Source organism: Solea solea, chromosome 5 (assembly GCF_958295425.1).
Source record: "Solea solea chromosome 5, fSolSol10.1, whole genome shotgun sequence".
NCBI classification, from domain to species: Eukaryota; Metazoa; Chordata; class Actinopteri; order Pleuronectiformes; family Soleidae; genus Solea; species Solea solea.
In genome coordinates, this window is record NC_081138.1 from 147875 (window position 1) to 164785 (window position 16911).

The following is a 16911-nucleotide window of genomic DNA, read 5'->3' on the forward strand; positions in this document are numbered from 1 at the left end:
ATGTTTAGTTTCTTTGTTTAAATATGTTTAGTTTCTTTGTTTAAATATGTTTAGTTTTTTTGTTTAAATATGTTTATTTTCTTTGTTTAAATATGTTTAGTTTCTTTGTTTAAATATGTTTAGTTTATTTGTTTAAATATGTTTAGTTTCTTTGTTTTAAATATGTTTAGTGTCTTTGTTTAAATATGTTTAGTGTCTATGTTTAAATATGTTTAGTGTCTATGTTTAAATATGTTTAGTGTCTATGTTTAAATATGTTTAGTTTCTTTGTTTAAATATGTTTAGTTTCTTTGTTTAAATATGTTTAGTGTCTATGTTTAAATATGTTTAGTGTCTATGTTTAAATATGTTTAGTGTCTATGTTTAAATATGTTTAGTGTCTTTGTTTAAATATGTTTAGTTTCTTTGTTTAAATATGTTTAGTGTCTTTGTTTAAATATGTTTAGTTTCTTTGTTTAAATATGTTTAGTGTCTTTGTTTAAATATGTTTAGTTTCTTTGTTTAAATATGTTTAGTTTCATTGTTTAAATATGTTTATTTTCTTTGTTTAAATATGTTTAGTTTCTTTGTTTAAATATGTTTAGTTTTTTTGTTTAAATATGTTTATTTTCTTTGTTTAAATATGTTTAGTTTCTTTGTTTAAATATGTTTAGTTTCTTTGTTTAAATATGTTTAGTTTCTTTGTTTAAATATGTTAAGTTTCTTTGTTTAAATATGTTTAGTGTCTATGTTTAAATATGTTTAAATATGTTTAGTGTCTATGTTTAAATATGTTTAGTGTCTATGTTTAAATATGTTTAGTTTCATTGTTTAAATATGTTTAGTGTCTTTGTTTAAATATGTTTAGTTTCTTTGTTTAAATATGTTTAGTGTCTTTGTTTAAATATGTTTAGTTTTTTTGTTTAAATATGTTTATTTTCTTTGTTTAAATATGTTTAGTTTCTTTGTTTAAATATGTTTAGTTTATTTGTTTAAATATGTTTAGTTTCTTTGTTTAAATATGTTTAGTTTCTTTGTTTAAATATGTTTAGTGTCTTTGTTTAAATATGTTTAGTGTCTATGTTTAAATATGTTTAGTGTCTATGTTTAAATATGTTTAGTGTCTATGTTTAAATATGTTTAGTTTCTTTGTTTAAATATGTTTAGTTTCTTTGTTTAAATATGTTTAGTGTCTATGTTTAAATATGTTTAGTGTCTATGTTTAAATATGTTTAGTGTCTATGTTTAAATATGTTTAGTGTCTTTGTTTAAATATGTTTAGTTTCTTTGTTTAAATATGTTTAGTGTCTTTGTTTAAATATGTTTAGTTTCTTTGTTTAAATATGTTTAGTGTCTTTGTTTAAATATGTTTAGTTTCTTTGTTTAAATATGTTTAGTTTCTTTGTTTAAATATGTTTAGTGTCTTTGTTTAAATATGTTTAGTTTCTTTGTTTAAATATGTTTAGTTTCTTTGTTTAAATATGTTTAGTGTCTATGTTTAAATATGTTTAGTGTCTATGTTTAAATATGTTTAGTTTCTTTGTTTAAATATGTTTAGTTTCTTTGTTTAAATATGTTTAGTGTCTATGTTTAAATATGTTTAGTGTCTATGTTTAAATATGTTTAGTGTCTATGTTTAAATATGTTTAGTGTCTTTGTTTAAATATGTTTAGTTTCTTTGTTTAAATATGTTTAGTGTCTTTGTTTAAATATGTTTAGTTTCTTTGTTTAAATATGTTTAGTGTCTATGTTTAAATATGTTTAGTTTCTTTGTTTAAATATGTTTAGTTTTTTTGTTTAAATATGTTTAGTTTCTTTGTTTAAATATGTTTAGTGTCTTTGTTTAAATATGTTTAGTGTCTATGTTTAAATATGTTTAGTTTCTTTGTTTAAATATGTTTAGTTTTTTTGTTTAAATATGTTTATTTTCTTTGTTTAAATATGTTTAGTTTCTTTGTTTAAATATGTTTAGTTTATTTGTTTAAATATGTTTAGTTTCTTTGTTTAAATATGTTAAGTTTCTTTGTTTAAATATGTTTAGTGTCTATGTTTAAATATGTTTAGTGTCTATGTTTAAATATGTTTAGTTTCATTGTTTAAATATGTTTAGTGTCTTTGTTTAAATATGTTTAGTTTCTTTGTTTAAATATGTTTAGTTTCTTTGTTTAAATATGTTTAGTTTTTTTGTTTAAATATGTTTATTTTCTTTGTTTAAATATGTTTAGTTTCTTTGTTTAAATATGTTTAGTTTATTTGTTTAAATATGTTTAGTTTCTTTGTTTAAATATGTTTAGTGTCTATGTTTAAATATGTTTAGTTTCTTTGTTTAAATATGTTTAGTTTTTTTGTTTAAATATGTTTAGTGTCTTTGTTTAAATATGTTTAGTGTCTATGTTTAAATATGTTTAGTTTCTTTGTTTAAATATGTTTAGTTTTTTCGTTTAAATATGTTTCGTTTCTTTATTAGGAACTCATCGTCATGTGACCATCATGGAGCAGCTCAGGCCAACAGACACATATTATTTTATTATTATTGTTATTGTTGTTTATAAGTTTAGATAACTGACGTAATATTCATTGCATAAAATGTTAGAATATAATGACTGATGAACATATTTGACAGTTTTTAATTTAATAAGTAATTAGACTTGAGTCAGCACATTGTAATTGATGTAAAATAATCAATTATTGTCTCATTAAAGGTTGAACATCAACAGACTTATAAATGAGAAACATTTGCAGATCATACAAAATAATCACAACTGTTTTAATGTTTTAATGGAAGTTGTTCAATACGTTTAAATTGGATTTATTATTTACATTTATTCCAGCACACTCTGCTCAGACAAACACACAGAAACAAAGGTTTGTTTGTCATTTCATTGGTTGGTCATGTGACCAGCGATTCATAATATTACTGCAGAGAGGTCCATCCTCTTGGCTCTGATAGGCTGTAACCATCTGGCCTGTTTGAGCAGCATCTCAGATCTCAGTGGAGGATTTGATTAATGCGACAGGAAGTACTCACATCACTGAACTCTCCCACTTTACAAGAATCACTGAGCATCACAGTATTGATGTGTACCACAGGCCTGAAGCCTGATATGTGTATTTGGCGTTACACATGGATGCGTCAAGCAGTCCTGGAACAAATGTTTCACTTCTTCAGTTTGATTATGGGATGTAACATGAATTGGGTGTAAATATAGATATTGGTTTTGAGCTGCAGAAAAATGATCATACAAGATAACATTAATATTTCATGAATGTGGTTCAGCAAAATCAGAAAATCAATCGATGTGGCTCCTGACTGACTTTTAACACGGAGGCTCACAGAGACACAGAGATAGAGATGGAGGTTCATTATGACTGCACTTCTATGAAAGTGGCAGACGTTAAATTAGGCGCCATCTAAAGTTTATCTGAAGATTAGCATGAGAACAGAACTGCACATGAACTGAAACATGATGAAGTAAATCAATGAAGAAAAGACAGAACTTTGTGGTACCTGAACTCTGCCAGAGGAAACATGAGTGGACGTGATTGACACTTGAAAACCTTTGAATTCCTCTCCAGTTACTTTCGTGTCCTTATCTCTCGTTTGTTCCGCAGAAGCGTTGACATTTCGACGTGTCCTTTCCAGAGCGAGCGACAGATTGTTTTCATTTGATTCTTCAAAAGCATCGACTGGTCTGACTGTGACACGGCCAACAGCTGAAGCACGAGCAGGAGTGCACCGGTGATTGACACAGGCAGCGTAAACGGCCTGTATTGTTGTGTGTGTCAGTGGTGAATACAATATGCTTTGACTGAGCATCAGTGCAAGTCGAACAGTTTGTTTAACTAATGTTAAAATGCCACTTTATGATGGACATGAGACATGAGGACGATGTGAAAGACAGACCAGTGAAGCAGTGGAACTTCAATCCCCTGATCTGTGCAGTTGTGCTACCACCTTGTGGCTACAGAGAAGAAGACAATCTGATTGAATAACGTCGAGTCTCCCTTATTAGAACGTGACATTTGTGTTTGTCAAAAGCAGAATGAGGCGACATCGTCATAGTGATATTGAATTCTCTACACAAGTCTCCTGTGGTTTGAATGTTGAAATCAGTTCCTCATCTCAATGGTCAACAGGTGAAACCAATAACTGGAAAAGATTTGAAGATATATGGTCATTCCTGCACCAGCTTACCTTATAAAAAGAATGCTGAGGATATCAATGGATGCTCTAACAGTGACAGATTGGTTGTGTGTACAATAAAAGCAGAGCAAAATCACGACTGGTAGTAGTTCCTTTAGTGCTTTAGTGGCTGTTAGAGTTTCCAGATGTTCATACAAGAAAGAGACTTAAAGAGTCAATGTTCCTGAAAAACATCGTCTCTGTGTTTTTCTTCATCCCTGCTCCTTCCAAAGGTTTTTATTTGCTTGATTAATGTATCGCTGTCCACTGATTGACCTCAGCTCCAGTATGAGTCAAGATGGCCATGTGCATGTAGTCCAGACCTGCAAAGAAGGTGGGTGATTCTGCAAGATCAAGATCCTTGATACAGTCACATCTGAACATTCCTAATCTTAGAAACCTAAAGGTTTTGCACCATCAAGCTTTTTGAAATTCACAAACAACAATATTCTTGCATCTTGGCCAAAAGATCTTGCATTGGCTCCTCCTCTTTTTCCTGCCATTGTTTGGTGACGAGTGTGTCCATCACACAGCGCAGGCCCCCTCACACCTGATGTGGTACAGTCTGATGTATTCCCTGAGCTGTGGCGGCAGGGGCAGGTTGTTTATGCCCTGGTAGGTGCTGCTGCTGCAGATCACAACCCTGCACAGATGCTGCAGGGAGAAAGGAAAGGTCCTGAGCAGTGGCCGGGAGAGCAGGGGCTCAAAGAAGAGGCAGGTGGCCGGGTTGCTGTAGTGTCTCAGTAGTCCTGTCACACTAGGATCCTGGTACATACACGGGTCACGCACATCAAAGCTGAAACGCTTTCCATTTTGCTCAATGCGCGCGTGCAGGGAGCGGCTGTAGCGACGAAAACTGACCGAGTAGAGAAACTCATCCTGGGCAGAGTCTCGGAGCAGAAAGGTGCCCTCTGGCTGGCCCTCCAGGAGCTCCTCTGCCTCAAAGCGGTTCAACACACCCCAGTAACAGGGGCTGTTGTTGATCTGGAGGAGATCCGGGACCAGGATGTAGTCAGTGTTGCTACAGCTCCCCTCTGCCCCCCCATGTGGAGAAGAAGGGTCCCAGTCCTCCAGACTGGTGCTTCCAGTCTGCCCAGGGGAGCAGCAGAGGTCCTCCCATGAGAGTGGTGTTTGTGGAGGGGAGGTAGAGGAGGACGACACGGGGGGTTTGAGGGGAGCTTCCATGTCCTTGAGGGAACTTGGGTGAGTTGCGTGGTTTTTGATAAGGTGCCAGCATCGGGCCAGTTCAGATTTAGGTGAGAATGGACACTTGTCCTGCATGAGCTCTGAGACATGGATCTTGCGTTTGGACCAGAAGAGAACAGAGAAGGGTCTTGAGGAGCCGGGTGGATGATGATGATGATGATGATGATGATGAGAACGCAGAGGCAAACACTGGCCGACAGCATCCTGAAATTTCTGCCGTAGAGAGCGGCGGGTTAAGGCCTTGCGACACACCACATCAAACTCTGCAGATGTCAGTGTGTCTCCCAGAGCGCTGCAGCTGCACTTTCTCTCTCTGCGCCGCCTCGTACAGGATGTGGACCGGACACCCAGCTCCTCCGCCTCCGCCTCCGACCCTCCAGGACTCAGCCCACCGCTCCAAGAGCTGCGGGAACGCTTCTTCCCCCGCCAAATAGAACTGTCTGCACTCCAGCTGCGGAGGCCACTTTTGGGACGTGTGCCTGAGGCTCGTGGCTTCTTCTCAGACATGGCGGCGTCCTCTTCTCACTCTGAACAATCGAAGGATGACAGGATTATAGCAGCATCTCTCCTGTCAGTAACACAGTTAAACAACATGAAGTTCAGCATTAGGACAAGAGACAACATCGTCCTCCTCACGTTTGATTAAAGGAACAAAATATCCTGTCATGTTTGGATTTTTGGATGTAAAGGCTCCATTTGAGATCATCAATGATTCTTTATTCTTACTTCATATTAATGTATAGATGACAACAAGACTGCACTCTAGACTCGTGGGCTAATGGGAAACCCTATTTTTATTTCTGTTTATCTCCATCACATTCTGACTCCAGAAAAACCACAACACAAGACTCATTTATCAAACACATCAGTTGTAGTTAAGGGATATTTTGAGAGACCAGAATGTAAACAGCAGCAGGTTCAACGTCCCAGAAGATGAACAAATAAATGATCTTACCTTCAGTCATGTTGTGTGTGAGTGTGTGCAGCAGACACAAGACTCCTCTGCTTCCTTTACAATTATCACGCCAAATCCCAGAGGGCAGCAGCTTCCTCTCCACCAGGGCCTGAGTAAACCAGGGAGGAGTGGAGTCCAGCAAGAGGCGGGGTCTCATGCTAGTAGCAGTGAGACTTCCTCTTCTCTCTCTGTCTGTCTCTCTCTTTCTGTCGCTCTCTCTGTCTCTCTGTCTGTCTGTCTGTCTCTCTCTCTGTCTGTGTCTCTCCCATCATCTTTGCACACATTTCATATCCTGAAAAAAGAGGAAAGAAGAGAGGAGCCTGAGAGTGGATTATTTCTGCATGTTACATTACATGACACGCTTTTATCCAAAGCGACTTACAATAAGTGCATTTAAACATTTGTGTACAAATAAGAGCTAGAAGTAAGTAAGAGCTTCAAGTAAGCCAAACAAGAAGTGCTAGTCATGAGTGCGATGTATGAGCAAGTTTTTTTGTTTGTTTGTTTGTTTTTTGTCGTCTTAGTCGAGGTAGAGTCGGAAGAAATATGTTTTTAGTCGGCGGTGGAAGATGTGGAGGATTTCTGCTGTCGTTCCACCATTTGGGAGCGAGGACAGTGAACAGTCTCGAGTTCTGTGAATGCCTCTGCGATCCTCTCAGTGAGGGGGCAGCAAGCATGTTTATTTGACTTGTTTTAATTGCATTAGTGGCTAAATCTAAAACTTTATTAATCTCCTTAGGGAAATTAGTTTTCTGCATTTGACCCATCCTAGAATTAGGAGCAGTGGGCTGCCACACTGAGTAGCGCCCGGGGAACAATGGGGGTGAGTACCTTGCTCAGGGGTACCCCAGCCCTTTTGACCTGGTGGGGACTTGAATCGGGTTAGGGTTACCGCCGACCCTCCGGTTACAAGCCAAGTTCCCTTTCCACTTGGCCACGGGCTACCCTAAGACATCTTAACTTAAGGCATTAAAGCACATTTAAATAACGAGAATTCTGAACATGTCTCTGCATCGCTGACTCCACTTGATGAAGAATTGAGTCCAGTAAAGAAAGCTTCACGTGTGAATAACCTTTGACCCTCTCAGTGAAAACTTCCACAAAGTGCTGCTGAGACCAGGGCAGATTCAGACCAGGGCAGATTCAGACCAGGGCAGCAGCTCTGGTGACTTTTTGGGAAGATCTAACTAAATAACCTATTATATGACCCTAACCCTATAACTGTCCAAACTAAACTGTCCAAGCTTAACTGTCCAAACTAAACTGTCCAAGCTAAACTGTCCAAACTGTCCAAACTAAAGTGACCAAACTAAAGTGTCCAAACTGTCCAAACTAAAGTGTCCAAACTAAAGTGTCCAACTGACCAAACTAAAGTGTCCAACTGTCCAAATTTTGTCTCAAAGGATTTGACAAAAAAAAGGAAGTGAAAATAAATCAGCTCCTTCTTGGTGATAAATATTTGGTTATGATGTCACTTCCTTCTTTAATAAACAATGAGTCACACACACACACACACACACACACACACATGACTGCACTGAACTCTTATATTTACTCACTAAGGTGAAAGAGCTTTAATTGAAATGTTTGTATGTTGGTGAAATCCAGCCCATAAACCTGCTGCAGGACCAGGACCAGGAGCTCGTATCAGTCCACATTACAGAGGCATCGATCCCTGGAGCAGCCAACACAAGCATTTATGAATAATTGATGCAGCTCTGTTTTTATATGGAAGCTGTTTTATACCGTCATTGTGTTACAGAGGCTCGTGCAGTACATGAACACGTATTTACCAAAGTGTAAGATATTGGGGATTCTATGATTGATTGTCTTCTATAACTTCCTTTTTTAAATTCATTTAGAGTCTACGGAGTTTTCTGGTTTTAGAGCTGTGATAATCAAGTCATGCATTCCTGCTGAGTTGGTGAAAGGTGATCCTTCTGTGCGGAGTTTAAATGTGACACAACATTTAAAGTTTAAATGTTGTGTCACATGTGAATTGGGAAAATTGAATGAACAGAGAGTCGGTGGCTCCACTGGTCTCAGTCATTTCCGTAGATCGACTTCTCCTCTCTCTCTTTCTGTCGAGATTTCAGATTTTCTATCTTCAGCATATTTACAGTTTTTTAAGAAGATATTTTTAATCTTCATGTATTAATATTTCTTTATAAATGATCTGATTTGTTTGGATCACTGTCTTCTGTAAAGTCCTCCTTTGATGTCTTTGAAGTGTGTCTCTGTATGCTGCTGTGGACATGTGAGCCTCGCTATCATCTTTCCTCTGGGGAGATTTATTTCTGCCTGCAGCCGCTCTGCTTCCCGCAACCAAGGTGCATCCAGAGAGGCTTCTAATCTGCACCATATTAGAAGGAAGGAGTGTAACCTAAGCCCTGCTGGTCACTGGACTCAGTACACACACACACACACACACACACACACACACACACACACACACACGTATACTGTTCTGCAAAGTGCTTCCCCTACATATGTGTATATGTGTATATATTTGCCTTCCTGTAGAGACAGAGAGGGAACGTGTGTGTGTGTGTGTGTGTGATTTGGGGGTGTGTCTGGTGTCTCCTGTGAACCACATGAACAATCACATCACCTAATACATCCCATAAATAAATACCCATATTCATATGAATTCTGGCCAGCGCACAGCGGTCAGTCTGACCAAATGTCTCATGTTTATTAGAGGATGAGCAGCAGGTGCTGCTGTGTTTTAACATGACGTCATATCCTTTATCCTCCATGCACATTAATACACGGTGACAAAGTGAACTTTGGACAATCCCAGACAACATGTCCGTCCGTCGCTTAGCAGCTCATTGTCGGGCTTACATCCTGCCTGTCTGCTGACCCCTAATGTATGGAGGATCACCGAAGAGACATTTTTAAACTCCACCAAAAATCAATAGCAGAGAGGAGACATTCCAGTAAGTGTGTAGCCACGTGCACGGCTTGTGTTACAGCGAAGCTTTGGCCCAGTGACACAAACTCATAAAGAGTCAGCAGATAAATCTCTATATGACGCCTCTTTCTTCTCTACTTTAAGAAAATCAGCCGTATCAGCCGTGTTTACATGTTTGCAATGTTACTGAAAATGACAAAGTTAGTGACGGTAAGGAGATAAAACCTGCACATTTATTTTGTAGCTGGAATAAAAAACAAAAGATGAACAAATAAATGATGTTTTTCACATCACGCCCCGCCAACACGCCTACACTCTATCTGTCTGTCTGTCTGTCTGTCTGTCTCCACCTAACCTCCACCTGAACATTACCTACAGACAGGTTTCACTTTCTGTAACTGCTGTGCAGAGAAAAATACATTTCAAATATTCACCAGGGAAAGTTTAAATTTAAGGGACAATGTAAAGGATTTCTGAGGCTGAATATATGTGTGTGTGTGTGTGTGAACACAGAGAACAAACCTCACACCAGTTTCAAATATATACTTTCATCATATTATTCTACCTATGAAACTGAATTATTCAGATTTCATGGTGCACTCCTGTTTCTATATGGGAGGAACCTTTGTGTCCCAGTATTGTGATGTGCATCATACATTTGTGCTGATACACGACCATGGTCATGTTCCGTTGTCAATGTCATTTTATTGTGAAATTCCCTCTTATTTTGAAGTCTTTTTGTCCCCGTTTCACCTGTGTCTTGTTCGTCGTCTCCCTGATTCCTCAGCCATAGTAGAGGCTGAATCTCTCTCGCACACACACACACACACACACACACACACACACAAACACACACCAGAGGAGTTACAACTCTTTTATGTATAACGAGGGCATGCCAAATCACAGCATTCTGGTTTTTCTGCGACAAAGTTACAGCAAGACATTGAAAAAACACTTGAATGTATTCCCAACACACACGCATGCACGCACACGCGCACACACACACACACACACACACACACACACAGTCATTCACACCTTTTTGTTGTTGTACAGACCAGAATAAGTCATGATGATGAAAGTACCTCCAGAGAACAGTCACGTTCACACGGATTCTTTTCTTACATTTTCATTCAGGTTACTTTTTATAAACTTGACCAAATCAATATCAAGCCAAGTATCAATAATCAAAAATTAATAATCAATAATCTCAGAAATAACGAAGCAATTTACAAAATAAAATAAATAAAGAAGGAAAGACATTAATTTGAGGGCAATGAATGATGTTTGGTTTGATACCAGAACCAGAAGCAGTGATTTTAGAATCAGAAACCATGTGAATAATGTCAGCTGTCATCTGTTGATCAGTGGATTAAGGCACAGGGAGGAGTTGTGATGATGTCACTGAGTCACATGACATTGACAGAGCAGAATAAGTGTAACGTTTACATTTTGTAAAGTAGAAAAAAGGCACTGTCATCAGTTCTTCTAAATACCACGTTCCCAGTCTTGTGCATGCAGGTTTAAAATATAAATTACACTTTTTTCCCCCAATTCCCTCTTTTTCTTTATTCAGCATTTTCTTAAATTTTTTGTCTTTTTTGTGTTTTTTTTATTATTAAACATACGATATTCTTTTGTCAAATATAAACGTAGCCTGCAGTCAATACAGGACATCGGCTCTTTGATCAAATCAAACTAAAGGAAACAAAGGAGCACAGTCAGCACTAACACTTTGTTACAGAAAAAGAAACAAAGAAAAACTCTTGGCATCCCATAATGACATGAACTGAATAAACTGCACAATCTATGACACGGAATAAAAGATATAAAACAGCATATATGTCTTGATTTAAAGTACATTAAATGTTTTTTGGAATATCAAGGTGTTATTTTGTTATCTCTTAATACTGAAGAAGCAGAGCTGATAAAAAAACAAGTCAAAACAAAGCATTTGGATTTGATGAAACGCTCGACTGTTCCCGCTACAGGATCCACACGGATCCACACGTCTGTGGAGACACAACTCAGTGGTGTCTGTTTTCAGTCCAAGTACAAAACATGGAACATGTTAGTCACATGTTACATGTCAGTGATGTGTAACACGTGACTAACGTGTAACTCTGTTACTTCGTCCAGAAAAATCCCACTAACCATGTAACACTGTTAATGACGAGGCACATGTGACAGTTTAGTGTTTGTTTTGTTCCAAATAAAAACCCTTGACTTTGATACTGAGCAGGTTTGTGATGTAAAGCAGCTCACAGCTACAAGTTGTGTGATACAAGTTTTCTCCATTTAAACAAAACCCATGAACACAGTTACTTACTGTAACTTTAACTCACCAGCAGTGTGTAACACACACACACACACACACACACAGATAAATGTGCAGATGACAAAAGTCGTTTTCCATCTGTGATACTTTTTTCAACATGAAAATAAATATTATGACCAGTTTGTTTTTCATGGGTTTTGTTCACAATAAAGAAAATAAAGAGTGATGCTGTCGCTGTGATGTTGTGACACTGTGATGTTGTGACGCTGTGATGAGACGTTATGATGTTGTGACGCTGTGATGTTGTGATGTTTCGACACTGTGATGCTATGATGTTGTGATGTTGTGACGCTGTGATGTTGTGATGTTATGACGCTGTGATGTTGTGATGTTTTGACGCTGTGATGCTATGATGCTGTGATGTTATGTTATGACGCTGAGATGTTGTGATGTTTTGACGCTGTGATGCTATGATGTTGTGATGTTGTGATGTTTTGACGCTGTGATGCTATGATGTTGTGATGCTGTGATGTTGTGATGTTTTGACGCTGTGATGCTGTGATGTTGTGGCGTTGGTAAATTCAGGTGATGTGGTCACACACAGTCCACTTCCTGCTCTGTGAGACAATAACAAAAACTGCTATTCTAGTGTGAACATTTGTAACTGAACATGATTTGATGCACCTGTGACATCAAACACATGAACATTACACAGATACATACAAACAAGATTATTGTTCAACAACAGCAACAGAAAATAAAAAGTTAACAATAACTATGTTAATATTTGAGATGTACGTATGGTCACCAGCCATAACATGTTAATACAATGGTACTTTAAATAAAAATACACCTACATGAGTAAAAGTATCACCTCTGCAACAATGATAAAAAAAAAAAAATAGAATAAATAGTTGTATCTACTTAAAGTATTGATGACTATGATGAGACCCTGACGCTGTCCCTCAGACAGGAGCATCGTTCAGGATTAATGTGTTCATGTCACATTCATGCTTTGGTGGAATCTTCATCTTTGTTCACTAACGCAGAGCTAACGACGTTTAATTCTAAACCAATCAAAACACTCAAAAACACCTGAAACATGGAGACAAAAGAATCACAAGAGTGCACGCTAACATGCACCAATTGAGTGAGTGTGTGTGTGTGTGTGTGTGTGTGTGTGTGTGTATCTCCACTGCCACCTTGTGTCTCATCTCAGTACTACAACAGAGTTTGTGCATGTTTTCTCTGCAGTGATCCAGGTCACTGTCAGTGCGTCACATTTCTGTATTCACAAGCTTGTACATAGACAGTTATAGTCTATGAAGAAGAAGAAGAACTACAGGTAAGTTGAACAACAGAAAATGATAAATGAATTATTATTTAACGTTTTTTTGTCGCAAATGGCAAATAAATTGCTTGTGATTTTGAAAAAATATCCAAACTATTCATTTATATCTTCTACAATGAAAAGTTAGTGCAAGTTTATTTTGTAAACTGAATAATGAAAAGTAATAAAGCAGACGAGTTCAAACATGCACAAACACTGACGCACAAACACAATACAAATCATTTAAGATTGTGTCTCTTGTGTCCACTGAGAGTGAAGCTGGACTCTCTCTCTCTCTCTGTGATCTGCTAACTGTTGTAGTGTATCACATTATCATATCAAGTGCAGGATACAAAGGAAGTTCGATAGAATTGCAACAAACTAATGAAGAAACTAAACAATAATAATCAAAAACCCTCGATGACGAGCGTTCAGGGTCAGGACTCTCTGCACACACACACACACACACACACACACACACACACAGGCACAGAGCCGACTTTCCTGCCCAACTTATTTCAATATACAGTCTGTTTTCCATAAAACAATAAACTGAGGATAAATATTAAGACACAGAATAACCAAGAGATTCATAGTAAAAAAAGAAAGGATATAAATCCCATGTAGGCGTACACTGACAGAACAGACAGATTCTCATCCTTTTCTTTTTAACAGCCTGTCTCTACTGTCATGACTGTGTTTGGCCAGCAGGTGGAAGCAAGCACTCATGAGACAATCTCTGGGAAAACTACCCGTCACAGATTGACGGCGTTATTCCTCAAAGTGTCAGCAACACAAAACCAAATCCCCCTCCTGCTTCTCTCATGTTTCACAAACATGGTTTCTACTGAGAAAGACTGAGAAACGCCTCAAATCTCCCATTTACGTACGATACTGTACACGCTCAGACAGTACGATTAGACATGACATCATCATTCTCCGTCATCTTCAGCCAATCAGAGGTCCTGCCTCAGTGGTCGTTCTCCTGTAAACATCCGCTTCCCTCTCCAGATTCACTTCAGCTTCATTCTTTCTCGTTCAACTTTCTCTTTCTTTCTCCACCTGACTTTCTTTCTCTCCTTCTTCATCGTCCTCTGTCCCTCTCACACTCCTCTCCCATCGTCACTAAATGTTTGATCAAAAATAGAAGCAGGTTGGTTGTAAACTAGCTTGACAGCTACAGGTGAGATGTCTCTGTAGCATCATTATGTAAACAATACATACATAAAGCACATGAATGCACAGCAGGAGGCCGTGCTTATTTAGGTCTGCTTGTCTCGTCCTCGCCTCTGCGTCTGAGCTACGGTTATGGACTTGAAAGACGCCACGAGTTGTGGTCAACGTGCAGAGAACAGAAGGTGTTGGAGAGGGAAGAGGACCCTCGCTGTGGCCCTGATCCACAGACCTGCGTACAGTCCATTTCTCTGTGTGAGCATGGTGGAGCAGGAAGTGTGTGTTTCCAGCCCAGTGGACAGAGTGGACGATAGCTTGTGTTGCCGTTTGTGTTCCTTGGATCCCGTCCGGTCCTTTGGTGACGGGAGGGCCGGTGACTCGGAGCGTGTTTACGGTGAGAGAGTCTCATCAACCTGCTCACTCAAGTCATCCTTTCATATTGTTGACGTGCGGTCAGCACCATCTACAGAGAACAACACTCAGGGTTAGTGTTGCACACGTGCTTATGAACACAATCACAACAGACGACACACATCAGCTCTCTTTCGTCTCCATTTAAAATAATTGATGACGATATTTGTGCACAAAAGAACAACAAGTGCAGTCATGTGTCATGTGACCTCAGGCTCCTGACCTCTCTTTCTCCACATAAATGAGCTGCTACTTGTAACAGCACATTGTGTTTGCACCGTGTCATTCTGGTTTTAGAAATACACTAAAACCCCAAATGCTTTTATATTGTATATCATCTTTTCATCATATATATACACGTATATATATATATATATATATATATATAAATATACTGTATATATACTGTATATATACAGTATATACTGTATATATATCGCTGAATCGCTGTCAACCGTTAAACTTGGCGAGTTTGGGATGCGACACAAATCAAAGACATGTGAAAAATGATTGTTGGGAGTTATGGACGAGCTTCATCTGCTCACACGACAGAATCATTGACCTGAGCTTTGAAAGATCAGTGAACGTGAGTCACTCACTGATCCACTGCTGAGAGTTCAAGACAATTCAGAAAAGTCAAAGTGCTTCTGTCCACATCACAAACTCTGGGAATAATTACAATGAGAGAAATGTAAACATATAAATGTAAAGCTGTAACATGTGATTAATAAAAACAGCTCTTCATGATAATCATGAGATAAATGCTGTCATAGTTCCATGTTTGCTTGTTTTTGAACAGTATTAATGTGGTTTTCTCAGCTCATTATCATTCATCTTCCAACATAACGAAGGAATAAAAACAGAAAACAAAAGCAGCCAGGAACTGAGACAGTGGAGTGTCATCATGCAACGATCACTGTAGCGTTCCAGTGAAATGTGTGTGTGTGTGTGTGTGTGTGTGTGTGTGTGTGTGTGTGTGTTACCTCCCAAAGCGTGTTCTGTCATACTCAGACACAGAGACTCGAGGCGATTGTTGATATCTGGCTCCGTCACAGGTAACTGAAGATCTGCACAGTTACAAACAACATTCAACAATAAAACTGAACACATTTATGATCATCACAATCAAACTCAGCTGTTTCTCTGTGTGTGTGTGTGTGTGCGGGGAGTGGACATCCTTGTGACCAGTGAGAAAACCTGGATGAGTTGCAGTCGTCCACACTCAACTAAAGCCCTCAGTCCCCATAATGTGTGTAAACAGGATAGGTCCCCACAACATTTGTAATACCTGGACACACATATATAATATACAGTAGACTGAGATGGTCAGGGTTTGTGTGTTCATGACTCTCAGACGTTGTCAAGAAAGAAAGAAAGAAGGAGAGACGGGAGAAAGAGGGAGGGATGAGGGAGAGACAGGAAAGTTAAGAAGAGAGAGAGAGAGTGAGTCAGGGTGAGGAGGAAGTGAAGTGGGCCAGGGAGCCCCGTCCTCGCTGCACAAAGAGCTTCATTGTGAGGCTCCCTGAGTCTTTCCTCCCTCCCGCTCCCTCCCTCCCTCCCTGCCGTGGTCTCTTCCTCTCACATACAGTCTCCTCCCTCCCTCCACCTAACTTCCCTCTTTCTACTGCTTTTTAAATGACTTTTTCCTCCACTTTCTTGTTTCCCTGTGTGTGTGTGTGTGTGTGTGTGTGAGAGAGACTATCCTAACTGATGTTTGACACAGTGACTCTGGATTATCTGATGTCTGACACAATGAAGCAGTCACAAACTCTCTGGATTATCTGATGTCTGACACAGTGACAGAGTGAAGCAGTCACAAACTCTCTGGATTATCTGATGTCTGACACAGTGACAGAGTGAAGCAGTCACAAACTCTCTGGATTATCTGATGTCTGACACAGTGACAGAGTGAAGCAGTCACAAACTCTCTGGATTATCTGATGTCTGACACAGTGAAGCAGTCACAAACTCTCTGGATTATCTGATGTATGACACAGTGACAGAGTGAAGCAGTCACAAACTCTCTGGATTATCTGATGTCTGACACAGTGACAGAGTGAAGCAGTCACAAACTCTCTGGATTACCTGATGTCTGACACAGTGACAGAGTGAAGCAGTCACAAACTATCTGGATTATCGGAGGTATGACAGAGTGACAGAGTGAAGCAGTCACAAATTCTCTGGATTATCTGATGTCTGACACAGTGACAGAGTGAAGCAGTCACAAACTCTCTGGATTATTTGATGTCTGACACTGAAGCAGTCACAAACTCTCTGGATTATTTGATGTCTGACACAGTGACACAATGAAGCAGACACACACTCTCTGGATTATCTGATGTCTGACACAGTGAAGCAGTCACAAACTCTCTGGATTATCTGATGTCTGACACAGTGAAGCAGTCACAAACTATCTGGATTATCTGATGTCTGACACAGTGAAGCAATCACAAACTCTCTGGATTATCTGATGTATGAC

The 16911-nt window shown here is 38.6% G+C and overlaps 2 protein-coding genes across 4 annotated transcripts in view; both read right to left on the bottom strand.

Moving 5' to 3' along the window:
• Nucleotides 1-2735: 2735 nt before the first annotated feature.
• On the bottom strand, nt 2736-8760 carry socs4 (suppressor of cytokine signaling 4). Of its 2 annotated transcripts, none has more exons than XM_058628755.1 (2): nt 6324-8760; nt 2736-5895 (listed from the first exon to the last, which is right to left on the bottom strand). In XM_058628755.1, the coding sequence occupies exon 2, from the start codon at nt 5873-5875 to the stop codon at nt 4688-4690; it is 1188 nt and encodes a 395-aa protein (XP_058484738.1). In that variant the 5' UTR covers nt 5876-5895; nt 6324-8760; the 3' UTR covers nt 2736-4687. The 2 variants fall into 2 exon arrangements, with proteins under 2 accessions (XP_058484738.1, XP_058484737.1); XM_058628754.1 differs by having other exon boundaries at nt 2736-5936.
• A 695-nt stretch (nt 8761-9455) lies between these two features.
• The window catches only part of samd4a (sterile alpha motif domain containing 4A), a 45155-nt gene continuing 37699 nt past the window's right edge, over nt 9456-16911 (bottom strand). For both annotated transcript variants that reach the window (XM_058628753.1, XM_058628752.1), the window contains 2 exons: nt 15416-15499; nt 9456-14484 (listed from right to left, as the gene is read on the bottom strand). In XM_058628753.1, coding sequence (XP_058484736.1) covers nt 14456-14484; nt 15416-15499 — 113 coding nt within the window. In that variant the 3' untranslated portion in view covers nt 9456-14455. The remainder of the gene's footprint in view (nt 14485-15415; nt 15500-16911) is intronic.